We start from the raw sequence: 16908 nt of genomic DNA, 5'->3' as shown, positions 1-16908 counted from the left end.
TGCTGCCTTAGGGAGACGCCTCCCTCTCTGTTCTGGGGTTCTTGTGTATTCAGATTCTGGATTCTAAGAAATAAAGTCATGATACACTGCAACCTTCCAGCAGGAGTATTTATGCTTGTATCTCACTCTGTGTGTGTGTGTGTGTGTGTATACGCGCACACGCTGTGAACATCACAATTCTCTGTGGGGGTGGGGGAGGGAATTCTCCTTTGTTCTCAGTGAGAGTTGTGGGTGCTAAATATTTATGAAAATCTGGGTAATAAAGTCACTTTTCCTGACTAGCACAAGAGAGCCCTGAATATGGCCTGAGCGTTGCTACTTAGATTACATCTGAAAATACCAGCAATAAAAGTTCAGGCCCCAAATATGCAGAAACAAAATCTTACCTAAGAGCACCTTAATTTTTAGAAAAAAAGGTTGTGATTTTATGTGTTATCTACCAAATAACATGGTTACTATCGAATGAATATTTCATCATTCTAAGAGTAAGAATGTTGTATTTGTAAAGCACTATTTGTCTGAGGTGTCATAGTGCTGCACTGCTGGTTAGTCTATGATATGCCCAGTATTACCTGATTGTTCACAGCACACATGGAGAGTTAGAAACAAAACATAAATTCTGTTCCTGAAAGGCTGCTCTAGGCTGGCTCTTTGCAGACTAACTGCAGAGGACCCAGATGCATGCTCCCTACAGAGCCCCTTAGCCTGCAAGTAGGACCAGGAATCCCCTCAGGATTTCAAGTGTCAGCTTGTAATTTTTACACAGTCTTCAAAACATCACACTAATCACTTAGCAAGGACCCTCTAGTCAGCCATTGCTCCAAGCCCAGGGAAGAGGAATCTGGAGGAATTATGACTCTGAATCTCCAGGCTCAACTTTTCTTTTTATTAAAATCCTGCATTAACATACTTTGGGCCAGATTCTTTCATGTGGCTGAAGAGAGTCGGGGGTGTCAGGCAGCTGGTCACAACTCTCTGATTCTAAGGGCTACTCTGCACTGGCTGCAGCTTTGGGATCACTTAAGCAATGTAGGAAATGCCTGAACTTATGTCAGTGAGGGATAGAAGTGGCATAATGGAGCTGCACCCTACCCCCAGCATACCCCCTCCCATTAATTAACCATGTTCAGTAACCTGGCTAAAGCTTGGGCTCTCGCTGGTTTAATAATAAAGCACAAAGCAGCCATATTTCCCAGTGAGATTCTTTTAACGAGTCACACAGTCACCACTGTCACAGGGTCCTGCCTTCATTCTGCGCGTGTTTGCTCCTAAGTCAATGGTACTTTCTCTTGCAGAGCTGTTTTTCCCGCGAGTCAGTCCCTGGATGGTGGCTCTTGGGGTGATCCTGGCTCTCCTGGCTGTTCTCCTTCCCCTGGCCAGTTACTGCTTCTGGAGGCAGCACAGAGCAAAAGGTTAAGTAACAAGAGGGGGGAACTTGGTGAGAGCGAGAGAGAAACAGAGATTAAAAAAAAAAAAGAGGAGTCCTTTTGGCACTTTAGAGACTAACACATTTATTTGGGCATAAGCTTTCGTGGGCTGGAACCCACTTCATCAGATGCATTGCATGAAAATACAGGAGCAGGTATAAATACACAGCACATGAAAAGATGGAGTTGCCTTACCAAGTGGGGGTGTCAATCTAATGAGACAATTCAATTAACAGTAGGATACCAAGAGAAGAAAAATCACTTTTGTGGTGGTAATGAGAGTGGCCCATTTCAAACAGTTGACAAGAAGGTGTGAGTAACAGTAGGAGGAAATTAGGTTTTGTAATGACCCAACCACTCTCAGTCTTATTCAGGCCTAATCTGATGGTGTCCAGTTTGCAAATTAATTCTAGTTCTGCAGTTTCTCGTTGGAATCTGTTTCTGAAGTTTTTTTGTTGGAGAATTTCCACTTTTAGGTCTGTTGTTGAGTGTCCAGAGAGATTGAAGTGTTCTCCTATTGGTTTTTGAATGTTGTAATTCCTGATGTCAGATTTGTGTCCATTTATAAATAAATGAACAAAGAGCCCCCTCCTACACTGAAACTCCATCCTGGAACCTGCACCCCAAACCTCCTCCTCCACCTCAACCCCCTGCCCCAACCTGAAGCCCCATCCCACACTCTGAACCCCTCATTTCTGGCACCACTTCAGAGCCTAGGGGAAATCCTGAGCCTCCACACCCCGCCCCCTGCCCGTGGGGCTGTGTATGGCCCCTGACTATTTTTTTTTCTGTGGGTCAGTGGCCCCTGATAGAAAAAAGGGTCCCCACCCCTGCTTTAACAGATACGTTATGTGGGTTGTGTCCATGTTTAGGTGACAGGGATTAACTCATTTTGAGTTGTATGTAAAAGTCATGTATATGCCCGGAGAGAGCTATGTTGGGCTTATTTCCAACCACTAAACAATCAGAACAATTAACTGTCACTGTCTTGTTCCCTGGGCCTTTCAGAGAATTCTCCGCACCAGCTGTACTGGTGAGCTGTAGCTAGGATGCTGTAATAACACAAACACACTGAGGATTTGCATGGCTGGTCTGACACTCTGCTCACACTGGGCACAAGATGCTCTACCTCAGGCTGTGCTCAGCAGTGATAGTGACCTGAGCATCCAGCTTTGGAAGGGCACGTCCACCCCATTCTTTGCTGGGACATCCACTATTTACCAAGCCCCTAGGGGGAGCTCTTCCCTGTTATCCCTAGGACCAAGGGGCAGACACCACCCACAAGATCAGGATCTGGCTTAGGATGGAGCCAGCAAGACCCTGTTCCTTATCCAGCCCAGGTCAAAGTCCCATTCCCATCGCTCTCTTCCCTCCCCCATCCCCACAGTTGGGAGCTGGGGCCATTCAAGGGATGGGCACAGAGGGCACCAGACAGGGAACTCAATAAACAGAGACCTTCCCTCCCACAACAGCCATATCTGATGTGAGTGGGTCTAGGACTCAAGCAGCAGGGTCGGCTGCTACGACCCATAGAGGCCACAGCCTGTGGGGACAGGTTGAACCACCCATCACTGCAGTCCAGTCCCAGGCAGCAGGGACGCAGAGGGCAGAGGTCTGCACAGACAGACCTATCTGTGTGACTGATTTGTCCAGCTCTTTGTTTCTCCGTCTCATAACTACAGCGGAGCTGCGTTAAACAGTAATAGGAACCTCATCCTACACGTGATGGAATGAAATCCAACCTCTCGCCCTTTTCTCTCTCTGTGTCGCACTGACACAGACGAGCTGTGAAGGGGAAGGGGCTGAGCAGCTCTGTCTAGCAGCCCACATGGGCCAGGCTCATTGCTGGAGACATTGTCCAGTATTTAACAGGATCTCTCACTTGGGATCCCCCCTTCCACAGCCATGTAAAGAGGGAAGGGGCAGGATTTCACCCACAGTGACCATGTGCTGTGTGTTTGTGTGTGTGCGTTTGCTCTCCTATCCAGGAGGCATTTCGTATTGGGGGAGGGGAGGGGAAATGTATCTCCTCTCTCCCTTCCTGGTTTAGCATAAAAGTGGTCGCTCTGTGTTTGGATGGAGGGAATTGAATTCACTGTTCCTGACCCCAGCAACATTTGATGACAGGTAGCTGCCCCACTGCCTTCTGCCCCAGTATCGGGGCTCCAGAAGGCCTGGATGAGCTGGAGGAGGATTCTTCCAGTGCAGGGAACAGCTGCGGGCTGCCCTCTGAGGACCCACTCACAAGCCCTGCTGTAGGGGCATAGGGAAGATGGGCCTGGGAACAAGAGGGGGGTGTCGGGGCAGGGCCACAGCGCACGGTGCTGCAGAGATCCTGGGACGTGCTGCTGCCCATATGCACCCAGGGAGCTGCTGTAACTAAAGGCACAAGCTAAGCCAGAAAAACTCACTCTTATTATGGAATAAGTGTATCATATGGAGCATTACGCTGGTATAACATGAGTGGTTTAAATGCCCAACTTATTTTACACTGGTGTTACTTTGCCCTGCAGACAAGCCCTGAGTTACAGCGGGGGCTGCTTTGGCATCCAGAGCACCCAGGTCAGGAGGATACAGGGCAGGGCTTAAAGCTGCCTGAGCCCTCAAGTGCCCCTGGGCTGCAGGGTCTGAGCACAGAATCTGACCCTGAGAGTTTAGATCACATTGAGCAGAGGTGTCCACAGGGCTGCCCAGGTCTTTTTCCTGAGTATTTTAAAGCCAATAACCTGCGTGCGCAGGTCTGATTATCCTTGTAATGTGCGTTACCTCCCATTCATCAACACTGAATTTCATCAGCCGTCAGGTTATCCAAGCTTGGTGCCTCTGAAATAACTCAGACATCTTTGGTAACCGAAATCATTGTGTGTTAGCTGCACATTTTGCCACTTTAGGGCTTATGCTTTGTTCCAAGTCACTGATAAACAGACCAGGGGCTCTCACACTTCATTGCACCGCAACCCCCTTCTGACAACAACAATTACTACACGACCCCAGGATGGGGGACCAAAGCCTGAGCCTGCCCAAGCCCTGCCCCCTGGCAGGGGTTGGGGGCAGGGCCAAAGCTGAAGCCCAAGGGCTTGCATCCCAGACAGGAGGCCTGTAATCTGAGCCCCAGTGCCCAGGGCTGAAGCCCTCGGGCTTCAGCCCCAGGTGGTGGGACTCGGGCTTCGGGCCCAGGCCCCAGCAACTCTAAGCCACCCCTGGCGACCCCATTAAAACACGGTCCAAACCCATTTTGGGGTCTTGACCCACAGTTTGAGGACCACTGAAATAGACTAAACACCCGTCCTAATACCTGACTGTGAGGCTCCCCACTGCTAACCTTTTTCCATATGAAAATGGACCATTTATTCCTGCTCTTTGTTTTCTCTCATTTAGCTGGTTTCTGATCCAGGACAACACTTTACCCCTCACCCCATGATGACTTAGGCTATGTCTGCACTACAGAGCTTATAACGCTACAGCTGAACCGATGCAGCCGGGGCACTGTAAGATCTCTAGTGGAGCCACTCTGTGCCAACAGGAGAGAGTTCTCCCATCGGCATAATGATTCTCGTCCAGCGGGCGGTAGTAGCTATGTGGGCAGGAGAGTTTCTCTCACTGACATAGCGCTGTGCACTCTAACACTTATGCCAGTATAACCTATGTTGCTCAGGGGGTGGAATGTTCACACCTCTAAGGGTATGTCTACATTACCAGAGTAATTCGACTCTACTTAAATCGAATTTGTGGAACCGATATTACAAAGTCGAACGTGTGTATCCACACTAAGGACAGTAATTCGACTTTGTGAGTCCACAGTAACGGGGCAAGCATCGACATTGGAAGCGGTGCACTGTGGGCAGCTATCCCACAGTTCCTGCAGTCCCCGCTGCCCATTGGAATTCTGGGTCGAGCCCCCAATGCCTGCTGGGGGAAAAATGTGTCGAGGGTGGTTTTGGATAACTGTCATCATTCAACCATCACTCCCGCCCTCCCTCCCTGAAAGCGCTGGCGGGCAATCAGTTCGCGCACTTTTCTGGTGAGTGACAGCGCGGACGCCACAGCACAGCGAGCATGGAGACCGCTGCGATCATAGCTGCAGTTATGGCCGTTGTCAACTCCTCGCACCTTATCGTCCACCTTTTTCACAGTCAGATGCTGAGAAATTGGGCGAGGAGGCTACGGCAGCGCGGTGAGGACATGAAGTCAGAGAGTGGCACAGACCTCTCACAAAGCACGGTACCCCGCGCCGTGAACATCATGGTGGCAATGGGTCATATTCATGCTGTGGAACGGCGATTCTGGGCCCGGGAAACAAGCACGGACTGGTGGGACCGCATAGTGCTGCAGGTCTGGGATGAATCACAGTGGCTGCGAAACTTTAGGATGCGTAAGGGAACTTTCCTTGAACTGTGTGAGTTGCTGTCCCCTGCCCTGAAGCGCAAGGACACCCGGATGCGAGCAGCCCTGACTGTGCAGAAGCGAGTGGCCATAGCCCTCTGGAAACTTGCAATGCCAGACAGCTACCGGTCAGTAGCAAACCACTTTGGTGTGGGCAAATCTACCGTGGGGGTTGCTGTGATGCAAATAGCCAACGCAATCGTTGAGCTACTGCTCTCAAAGGTAGTGACCCTGGGAAACGTTCAGGTCATCATAGATGGCTTCACCATGATGGGATTCCCAAACTGCGGTGGGGCGTAGATGGAACTCACATCCCTATCCTGGGACCGGACCACCAGGCCAGCCAGTATATTAACTGAAAGGGCTACTTTTCAATGGTGCTGCAAGCACTGGTGGACCATAGGGGACGCTTTACCAACATCAACGTTGGATGGCCGGGCAAGGTTCATGACGCACGTGTTTTCAGGAACTCTGGTCTGTTTAGATGCCGCAGGAAGGTATTTTCTTCCCGGACCACAAAATAACTGTTGGGGATGTGGAGATGCCTATAGTGATCCTCAGGGACCCAGCCTACCCGCTCATGCCCTGGCTCATGAAGCCCTATACAGGTGCCATGGACAGTGACAAGGAGCTCTTCAACTACCGGCTGAGCAAGTGCAGAATGGTGGTGGAGTGTGCTTTTGGACGTCTCAAGGGGAGATGGATAAGCTTACTGACTTGCTCAGATCTCAGTGAAACCAATATCCCCATTGTTATTGCAGCTTGCTGTGTGCTCCACAATCTCTGTGAGAGCAAGGGGGAGACCTTTATGGCGGGACGGGCCGTTGATGCAAATAGCCTGGCTGCTGATTACGCCCAGCCAGACAGCCATGCGATTAGAAGAGCCCAGTGGGAAGCGCTGTGCATCCGGGAGGCTTTGAAAGCTAGGTTCCTCAGTCAGCAGGGTAACCTGTGACTATTAAGTTTGTTTACAGAGAAGCTGAACCTGCCCCCGTTTCTTTACCCAGTTAATGTTGACTATCCTCTGCAGTTACATACCCTGTTCACCCCGTTCCCCCGCTTCCAACACATGTTTAAAAATAAAATACATGGAACTTTGTTAATTAACACCATTTTCTTTATTACTGATTTTGCGGTAAAGGGTTGAAACAGGGACGCAGACTGTGATGGGTAGGGTGTGTAGTGATGTAAAGACCGCTTCTAAACTTGAGGAATGACAGGCTCCTGCTCCTAGAGCGGTCCACAGTGGGGAACTGGTTGTTTCAATGGAGCCTGCCACCCCTCCTTTTCGGGATGCTGTGTGTGGGGGCTATGTGACTTTGTGCGGGGGAGGACGGTTACAGATCCCCTGCTGCATGGCTCTGTGATCCAGGATAAGGACCGCTGCATAAGATCTCTAACCGCCCTCCCCCGCCACAAAGTCACGTAGCCCCCCTCACACAGAACATGAAAACCACCTCCCAGACTGACCAGGGTGCCTAGTGACTGCACTGTGTGTGTGACCTGCTGCTGAACCTGCCCCCGTGTCTGTACCCTGGTAAAGGTGACTGTCCTGTCCAATTACCAACCCCCTTTCCCCCTTCAAACACAGTCTCCTCTAAAAGAACATGACGGAAACAGTAATTAACAGAAAAGTATTTTTTATTATCAACTAGACAGTTAGGGGATGAAACTGGGACGGGGGCTTGGGTGAGGCGGGAAGGAAAGGACTTATCAAAATTTTGGGAATGAGAGCTTTTTTGTAATTGAGCACTCTGCAGGGGTGGAGTGACAGTTTTCACGGCCTCTGCCGCCACTCCTTCTTGGTACTTTGGGTGAGGAAGGTATGGGACTTTGTGGCAGGGGAGGACGGTTAGAGAGAGACTGCAGTGGGACTCTGTTCTCCTGCCTCCGGTCCTGCAGAACATCCACAAGGCGCCGGAGCGTGTCTGTTTGCTCCCTCATTAGTCCAAGCAGCGTTTGAGTCGCCTGCTGGTCTTCCTGCCGCCACCTGTCCTCCTGTTCACTGTGTGAGCGCTGGTACTGCGACATGTTCTCCCTCCACTGGGTCTGCTGGGCCGCCTGGGCTCGGGAGCAGCCCATAAGTTCAGAGAACATCTCGTCCCATGTCCTTTTCTTTCGCCGCCTAATCTTCACCAGCCTCTGTGAGGGGGATACCGGGGTAGGTCGGGAGACAGTCGCAGCTGTGTGATGGGAAAAAGGGAGTGAATTCCTTACAAAGATACATTTTTGCGAAAAATGAACATAGTCTAGTCAGTCTCTGTGAACAAGACCATGCACAGCACCTATCTCATGCGCACTCAGGACAAGTTCGAATTTTCGGCCTTCGCATTCAGTGCCTGGGGTCTTGCACTGGAGATCAGACAAGCGGGGCAGGACAGCAGAATTCATGTAGTAGGCAGACATGGTAAGCCGTAGACTTTTGGCTGCTTAAAACTTAATTTATAGCAGTGCCCTCCTTTCACGGTCAAAGCAATGCTCCTAGCGTTGGCCAGTTCCTGCTGCTGGCAATCCGGAAAGCATGAACTCTGCCCCTGTCCCACCCCCTCACGGCTGTCCCCGGGAAAGAGCCCTGTATGCTGGCCCTCTCCTGCCTCCACCACGTGGCTGTAAACCGCCGGTTATAGTTATGTAAAGGAACAGGCAAGCAGTCCCAATACTAACATTCCCCTACTTCAAAGCAGGCCACCGTGAGCGAGATCACCCTGATGAGGATCAGTCATACAGATAAAGACCGCATGCTGCATGAAAGCCAGCAAAAACCAGGGCCCTATGCCGCCATGCTCGTCGAGGCAATGATACCCGAGTACCTGATGATAGCCTGGCGTGGAAAAGTGTGCTACCACGGAGGACGCAATAAAGCCGCTCTCCCCAGGAACCTCATGCAGAGGCTTTTCAATTACCTCCAGGAGAGCTTTGTGGAGATCTCCCATGAGGATTTCTGTTCTATCCCTGTATATATTGACCTTCTTTTCACATAGTTAATATTCCTGTTCTGTTAAAAATAAATGTTTACATGTTTAAAGCACTTACCGACTGATCCTTCCCTTAATTCAGGGTCCGGGATAACGGCTGGGGAGGGTTGGTAGGGGATCTCCGTGAGGGTGATGAAGAGATCCTGGCTCTTGGGGAAATCAGCGTTGTAAGCGCTGTCGACTGCCTCGTCCTCCTCATCTCCTTCCTCATCTTCCCCATCCGCGAACATCTCCGAGGAACCGGCCGTCGACACTATCCCATCCTCAGAGTCCACGTTCGGTGGTGGAGTAGTGGTGGCGGCTGCACCTAGAATGGAATGCAGTGCCTCGTAGAAGCGGCATGTCTGGGGCTGGGATCCGGAGCGTCCGTTTGCCGCTTTGGTCTTCTGGTAGCCTTGTCTCAGCTCCTTGATTTTCATGCGGCACTGCGTTGCATCCTGGCTGTATCCTCTCTCTGTCATGGCTTTGGAGATCTTCTCGTAGATCTTCGCATTCCGATTTTTGGAGCGCAGCTCCGAAAGCACAGACTCATCGCCCCACACAGCGATCAGATCCAAGACTTCCCGATCAGTCCATGCTGGGACCCTCTTTCTATTCTGAGATTGCATGGACACTTCTGCTGGAGAGCTCTGCATCGCTGCCAGTGCTGCTGAGCTCGCCACGATGTCCAAACAGGAAATAAGATTCAAACTGGCCAGACAGGAAAAGGAATTCAAATTTTCGCGGGGCTTTTCCTGTGTGGCTGGTCAGAGCATCCGAGCTCGGACTGCTGTCCAGAGCGTCAACAGAGTGGTGCACTGTGGGATAGCTCCCGGAGCTATTAGCGTCGAATTCCATCCACACCTACCCTAATTCGGCCATGTCGAATTTAGCGCTACTCCCCTTGTCGGGGAGGAGTACAGAAATTGAACGAACGAGACCTGTATGTCGAACTAAATAGCTTTGTTGTGTGGACGGGTGAAGGGTTAATTCGATTTAATGCTGCTAAATTCGACATAATCTCCTAGTGTAGACCAGGCCTAAGTCACATAAGTTTTGCAGCCATAAGTGGTAGTGTAGACAGCCTTAGTTTCCTTAATAACCTTTTGTGAGGAACTTTTTCAAAGACTTTGAAAGTCCACATCAGTTATGCCATTGGGTTCTCCTTTGTGCCATACTGTACTGACAAACTCACTGACATTTCATAGATTAGTGAGACACAAGCGTAGTCTATTCTAGGAATTTATACTGGTATAGTTATGTTTTTCTGGAGTGTGAATCCACACCCCTGAGAGATATAGTTTATATTTACCAAGCTAACCCTTGGTGTAGACAGTGCTAGGTCAACAGAAGAATCAGCCTAGCTACTGACTTTGGGGGAGGTGGGTTACCAATCATGATGGGAGAATCCCTCCCCTCAGCATAGGTAGTGTCTATGCTAAAGCCCCACAGTAATTGTGGTGCAGCTGCACTGCCGTAGGGATTTAAGTGTAGACATACCCTCAGTTTTCTTTTCCAGCTGTGCTGGTTGGACTTTTTCCCGTCATTCTCATACAGTAGATTTAGAATTCTGGTTTAGTTCTTGTTTCAGATAGTTTACCAGGCACTGAGGTAAGGCTCACTGGACTGTAATTCTCAAAATTACTCCAGCCAAATTTTTAAAGCTGGGGACAACATTCCCAGTCCTCTGAATCTCCGGGAGTGCAGCTGATTTTTATGAGAGAAGCGTATTATTGTTAGCAGGTCAGCCATATTGTCTGACGTCATTTCAGAACTTTTAGGTGTTTGCCACCTGGCAGGGATCTATGCTGCTCTTGGTGGTTGCTGGCTCTTTAACTTATCAGTTGTTCCAAATCTCCTCTTCGCACCTCAATCCCTGATATTCATTTCCTGAACAGAGCAGCTCCAGGGCAAGTCTCTCCCCAACATTCTCTGTGGTGAAAACTGATGCAAAGAAACCAGTCAGTCTCTCAGCATTGTCCTTACCCTCCCCAATAGCTCCCTTTTCCCCCTGCTGATCCAGGGGACCCATCGATTCTCTCACAGGCTTCCTGATACTGATGGATTGAAATAATTCCCTGGAATTTGTTTTATCTCTCTGGCTGTTCACTCTGCTAATTCCATTTAGCCTCCTAATTCCCATCATGCATGTCACCAGATGCACTCAATGTTCCTTTCTGCTGGCATCACAGGGTTAATATTTTCCATTTGCTGAGGGATCCCTGCTTGGATCTAACAACCTCCTGCACCTAGCCGGGTGGGGTTACAATATTTCTCCCCTTGCTGATTCCTTTGCTGCTCAGGAGGTGCCAGGCTCTGGTTGCTGATGTAGCCTCCAGGCTGAGTCTAAGGATTTTAACTTCCTTCCTTAAAGTCTTTTTGAATCACTTCTCTTCTGCAAGATAATGTGATATTAGGGTGACCAGACAGCAAGTGTGAAAAATCAGGAGGGATGGGGGGTAATAGGTGTCTGTATAAGACAAAGCCCCAAATATCAGGACTGTCCCTATAAAATCGGGACATCTGGTCACTTTATGTGGTATTGACTCATTTCTCTTGGTTTTATTTTCAGACAAACTCCAGGCTGAGCTCAGTAAGTTCCATTCCCCCCAGTATCACCCTGTGACATTGTCTCCTGCTCAATGTGTTGGTGTTCAGGGGAGTTCTCACCCCTCTGTCTGTGTTTGGTTGCAGGGTGGAGACGTGCCCAGATCTACGCAGGTACTGTACATACCACTGATGTTTTATCCATGATGAGACTCACCTCCCCCTGGGAGCTCTCTGCTCCTTTCCCTGTACAGAGCATTTTCCTATGACGTTCAATAGGCTGGAAACAGCAATGTCACTGGGGGGAAGATGGAAAGGGGCAGGTGACACCCCAGGTTTATTGCAGAGCAGGGACCTGCTCCCTTTGGGAAAGGGCTGATTGGTGAGGGAATGCTGCCCCCGGTGTCACCTTTTCAGGGCAGTACCTGGGTTCTGCAGGATGGACATTCTTATCTGGCCATCATTTGTACTGAACTGCTCAGTTCTCTCCTCCCAGCAGCAGGGTTTCTATGCTCAGACCAGGCTTTAGCCCACAATTTCCTTCTAGCGTAACAGGCCCAGACAGGAGCTTTTCAGTGTCCCCCTGGATCTGGGGTGAGGAAGGTCCTATCCCCACTGCAAGGGCAGACAGGTTTTTATAACCAGCTTGTGATGCTCCCCTGACCCAGTTGCAACAAATTGTGCCCCCGCGGCAACTTTTCTGCCTCACAGCTGTGGCTGAGCTGTGTGTGTGTGTTTGTACCCAGCCTGCAGCCTGACTGTCTGTGTGCCCTGGTGCATGCTGGGAGAGTCTGGGCAGCTCCAACAGGGATCGGAGAGCCCAGGGGCCATGCACACACACTGCAGCACCGCTGGCCCAGGGGTCCATGCACTCCGGGGTATCCTACTGCACAGAGCTGGGAGGGAGGGGGGCACCCAGGGCAGTTACACAAAGACCCCTGGGGGTCCTGTTAGGGTCACCACCTCTGAGGTGCAACAAAACAGGAAATTTGCCTGCTTCATGTACACCACCATGAGGGGTTTGGGGTAAAGGAAGGGGCTCTGGGCTGGGTCAGGGGTTTGGGGTGTGGGAGGTGATGAGGGCTCTGGGGTGGGGCCAGAGATGAGGGGTTTGGGGTAAAGTAAAGGGCTGTGGGTTGGGGTAGGGGGTTGGGGTGTGGGAGGGGAGTCTGGGCTGGGGCTGAGGGGTTCAGAGTGAAGGAGAGGGTATGGACTCTGTAGTGGGGCTGGGGATGAGGGGTTTGGGGTGAAGGAGGGGGCTCCGGGCTGGGGCTGAGGGATTGGGGTGTGGGAGGTGATGAGGGCTCTGGGTTGGGGCTGGGGATGAGGGCTTTGGGGTGAAGGAAGGGGATCTTGGTTGGGGCAGGGGTTGGGGTGTGGTGGGGGGGCTGGGCTGGGGCTGAGGGGTTCAGAGTGAGGGAGGGGTGTGGGCTCTGGAGTGGGGCTGGGGATGAGGGGTTTGGGTGAAGGAAGGGGCTCTGGGTTGTGGCAAGGGGTTGGGGGGTTGGGTTGGGTGAGGGGAGTGGACACTGGGAGGGAGTTGGGATGTGAGAGGGGTGCATAAGGGGATTCAGGGTCCCAGCAGCACTTACCACGGCTCCCAGGAAGTGTCCGCCAGGTCCCTGCTCCCCCTAGGTGCATGGGTGGCCAGGGACACTGCGTGCCACCCTCGTACCTGCAGACGCTGCCCCTGCAGCTCCCATTGGTTGCAGTTGCTCCTTGGACAGGCCCTTTCCCTGCCCACAGGGGGCACTGGGGGTGTCACCAAGCCTGAGCATCGCTGGTGTCGCACTGTGGGGGGAAATGGGAACCAGCTGGCTCAGGGGGGCAGTGAGGGCAACTGGGGCCTTTCACTCCCCAGTCACCGATCCCAGCCCAGGCTCAGAGTCCAGTTCCCAGCAGACAGGAGCTCACATCGTAACTCACCTTAACAGCAGCCTCACCAGCCATCTCCGCAGGGAGGACAAGGCCTTGTCGGAGAAAAACAGTTCTCACTTTTTGATGGGGTGCAGCAAAATCAAATACTTTATTTATTCTCAAGTAATTGCAAAGAGGGAGGGAGAGCACTAGGACACAGGGTTTCCCCCTCCTAGGCAGGCCTCTCCAGGTAAACAATTACAGCAGCATTTATACCTTTTGTTACAGACAACAATAGGCAACAGCTGCATTTTGTTTATACATAGGCCATCTTGGTATCTTATTTTTCTCACTTCTATTTAGACACCAGTCTACATTCCTCATTATTGACACAGGGTCGCAACAACTTCTCCCACAGTTCTTTCCCACTCGCCTCACACAATCCTCGCTTCTACAAATCTCGCGTTATTAGGGTTACAGCCAGCCTGACTCTTGCTAACAGAGATTGTCGTGCATTGAAATCCCTGTTAGTTCTTCCTCTACTTCCACTGCCTGAACAGGCCCCATGGACAGTTCCTCCCCAGGGAGAGGTGTTGCATCCCAGGCGTATATGAACAAAGCTCTTCAGTCAGTTTGATTGGCAGCAAAGTCCTTTATTTCTCTCCAGCATACATCTTTATACTCTTGAAGCAGGCAAGCAAGCAATTGCTAATTGGTTAACAAAATTAACACAGCCGGAGCTGTGACCCCATAGGGTAATTATCATCCTAACACCTGTTTGACTTATCATCCTATTTACAGTTAGCCGGCCGCTCAAGGCCAGCCCTTTATACACAGTTCCCAGTGTAATCGGCTCGTCCCAGAAGCCTAAACAATCTCAGCATTTCACATTCCATTCCCAACACCTCCCCCCTTTACCCAAAATCAAAAAGGAGGGAAAGAAAAAAGGGATAAAAACATTAGCAAAACATTTCCAACTTATAACAGCATAACACCACAATCTATCACAAGCCAAAATTAAAACTTTATAAAGCCAACCTATATAACCATGCAATTCTTAACATAACCCCAACAACACCAAACAAAAACAAAGCACAACAAATAAATGGTGTAAATTCTACAGGATTCCCCCTTTCTCTATAGCACACCAACTTGTGGCAAACTTCTATTACCAAATCATCCCTCAGATGTCAGGCGATCAAACTGACACTGAGGGAGGGGGGGTCCTAGAAAAAACACAACATAAACCACATAAAACGCAAAAGACAATTCTGGCCAGAAAAACAAACAAACAAACACCACAAAACAAAACATAAAACACATAACATAAATTGAACTCCATAAATAAATGCATGGTACATAAAATGCTATGCAGCTAACACCAATTTTCTTAATATCTAAAAAACAAAACAAAACTACCCCTACTGGGCAAGCAATCATTACATACAATATACAAATACCCTTAGTACCATCAGGCAAAAAAGGAAAATTACATCATCAATTAAATCATTTACAGTAATACAATTGCATCCTGGCTTACTTGTAAATTCAAAGCTATTCACAGCTTAAGGATTCTTACTATTAACTTCTACTTTTAAACACACAAAAAAAAATCACCACTTATATGCCCGTAGCCTAATACAATTACATAGCACAATATACAATCTTCAATTAATGCAACAAAATTATTTATGGCCAAACAATTGCAAACTAATTTCTTTGCCTAAATTTGTTTACAAACATTTCAAAAACACCAAAAACTTTTCTCTTTAGCATCCTTACAAAATTCAACTGCTATTCCCTCCAGCAACCACAGAGTTAACTTTGTATTCTGCCTAACATTACTCGCTTGTAGTTAATTACCTTTTCTATCAACTACACCCTCAAGGTTATCAACCAGTTTTCCAAGCTTGTTGTCTGTTGCCTGCCCGCTTGGGCCCGATCCTTTTTTCCTTTCCAAGCCTCTGTCTATTGCCTACCTGCCTAGGCCCGATCCAAAGCACTTTACATAAAGGTATTTTGGGTCACATAAATTCAAAGCCATTCTCCCAAATTACCTAAATTTATGCCTAAACAACACCATAAACTCCCCCCCCCCTTTGAGAATACTCAACAAACCTTTTGGCTGAGTTTTCTCAAACTTTAAAAACAAAAAACAATTAGGCTCTAAAAAAACAGGGCTAGTAATGGGGGGGGTAATATCATTTACAATCCAATTAGGGAGGGCAATACATGCTAAAAAAAAATTCCACAACACAGGGCGCAGCCTGTAAAATAAACCCCAAAATCCAATCAATACCACATTTTTTAGCAGGAGTCCAAATTTTTTCCTGCCAGTGTGCAATTCTTTGCTTCTTTACCAGGGTCAGTTCTCAATGCCCTTTTAGTCAGGAATTTCTAGACATTGGCAATATCAATGATGTGAGTGTTTTTTCTTCTGTTCCACCACCATCGTGGTTCAAGTTCTATGGGGGAAATTATCAGGACATCATCCTATACATTCAGGCAAAGCAAAAATTATCTCAATCAATTAAATCATTCAGGGAGGATCAAACAAAAAGGATCCTGGCACAGCTAACAAGCAGTTGTTCTCCAGGGGCTCAGGGTGTGTACATCTTGTTGCTTTCTCAGTCATTCCATCCACCATTGCAGCAGTCATCTCTAATACTGACACTGTTGCAGTTTCTTCAGTCCTACTGTTTGCAGCCTCAAATCCTGAATGAGCAGTGGTAATATCTTGGACTAGTTCAGGAAATAGTTTTCCAGGCACTGCTTCTAAAGGCTTTAAAGTTTCAGCTGAGGTTTCCATAGATGTTACAGTTTCTGCAATGATTTGTTCTTCAATTGCTGCAGCTGTAACAGGCACAAATGTTTTTTGAGCCCCAGAGCTTTCAATACTAAAAATGGGTGAGCCAGTATCTGCCAGCTGCACAGCTAAATTCTCTTGCTCCTCTTCGTCTCCCTTTCCACACACAGGCAGTTCTTGAGGACACATGGCGCTCTGTAGAGGGGCCCCATTTACAACTGCCCCTGGGAATTCTGATACTAGGTTAGATGGCGCATCTCCTACATCATTCTGCATGGGGGCCTCAGCTGCAACCGCTTCAGTGGGCTCTGATTCCAAGGTAAACACAGTATCTTCTACCTCTGTCGTCACAGGTGCCTCAGTTACCCCACTCTGCATTGCATCCCCAATAAAAGCTCCCTGAGTGATCTGCCGCTCATCGGATCCCTGAAGCCGAGCAGTTCGTGTGGGCTTGCGCAAAGTGATGTCCATAGCAAAGGCAGTGTGGGGAGGGCCAGTGGATCCAAACCCTCGAGACCCGCGGTCAATCGGGGTCGATCGGGGCACACATCCCTTGAAAGGTATTAACTGAGCAAGACGTGTACCAGCAGTTATAGTCACAGGGGGACAAAGGGCACGTACCATTATCCCAATATTCCCCGTATAATCGGCATCAATAAGGCCAGGCAAAACAAAAATACCTTGTTTTGATGTTGACGAGCGGCCAATCAAAAGGGCACTCAGGCCAAATCCTAATGGACCATCGGTGTTGGAAGGAAGAACTTGAACCTCGTCAGTCTCTAAAATTACATCTGTCGCTGTGGCCAAGTCCACTCCGGCGCTGCCACGGGTTGCTCCAGTGAGGCGTTCCAGGCAGCCAGGTTGGCGGGTGGAGGCACTTGTGTCGTCGCGCTCCTCCGAGGGGCGCTCCGTGATCCGTTTCCCGGCAGCGGTG

At 49.4% G+C, this 16908-nt stretch overlaps 1 protein-coding gene across 2 annotated transcripts in view; it reads left to right on the top strand.

The window, feature by feature from the left end:
* Positions 1-16908, top strand: part of LOC123346488 (butyrophilin subfamily 1 member A1-like) — a 111774-nt gene that overhangs the window by 32983 nt on the left and 61883 nt on the right. The window contains exons 5-7 of one of the 2 annotated variants that reach the window (XM_044983917.1): positions 1296-1412; positions 11337-11357; positions 11459-11485. In XM_044983917.1, coding sequence (XP_044839852.1) covers positions 1296-1412; positions 11337-11357; positions 11459-11485 — 165 coding nt within the window. The remainder of the gene's footprint in view (positions 1-1295; positions 1413-11336; positions 11358-11458; positions 11486-16908) is intronic. The other variant, XM_044983918.1, reaches the window with a different exon arrangement.

This window comes from Mauremys mutica, chromosome 12, assembly GCF_020497125.1.
Source record: "Mauremys mutica isolate MM-2020 ecotype Southern chromosome 12, ASM2049712v1, whole genome shotgun sequence".
NCBI classification, from domain to species: Eukaryota; Metazoa; Chordata; order Testudines; family Geoemydidae; genus Mauremys; species Mauremys mutica.
Note: the sequence above shows the minus strand (reverse complement) of the source record. Positions and strands in the feature narration are given on the sequence as shown.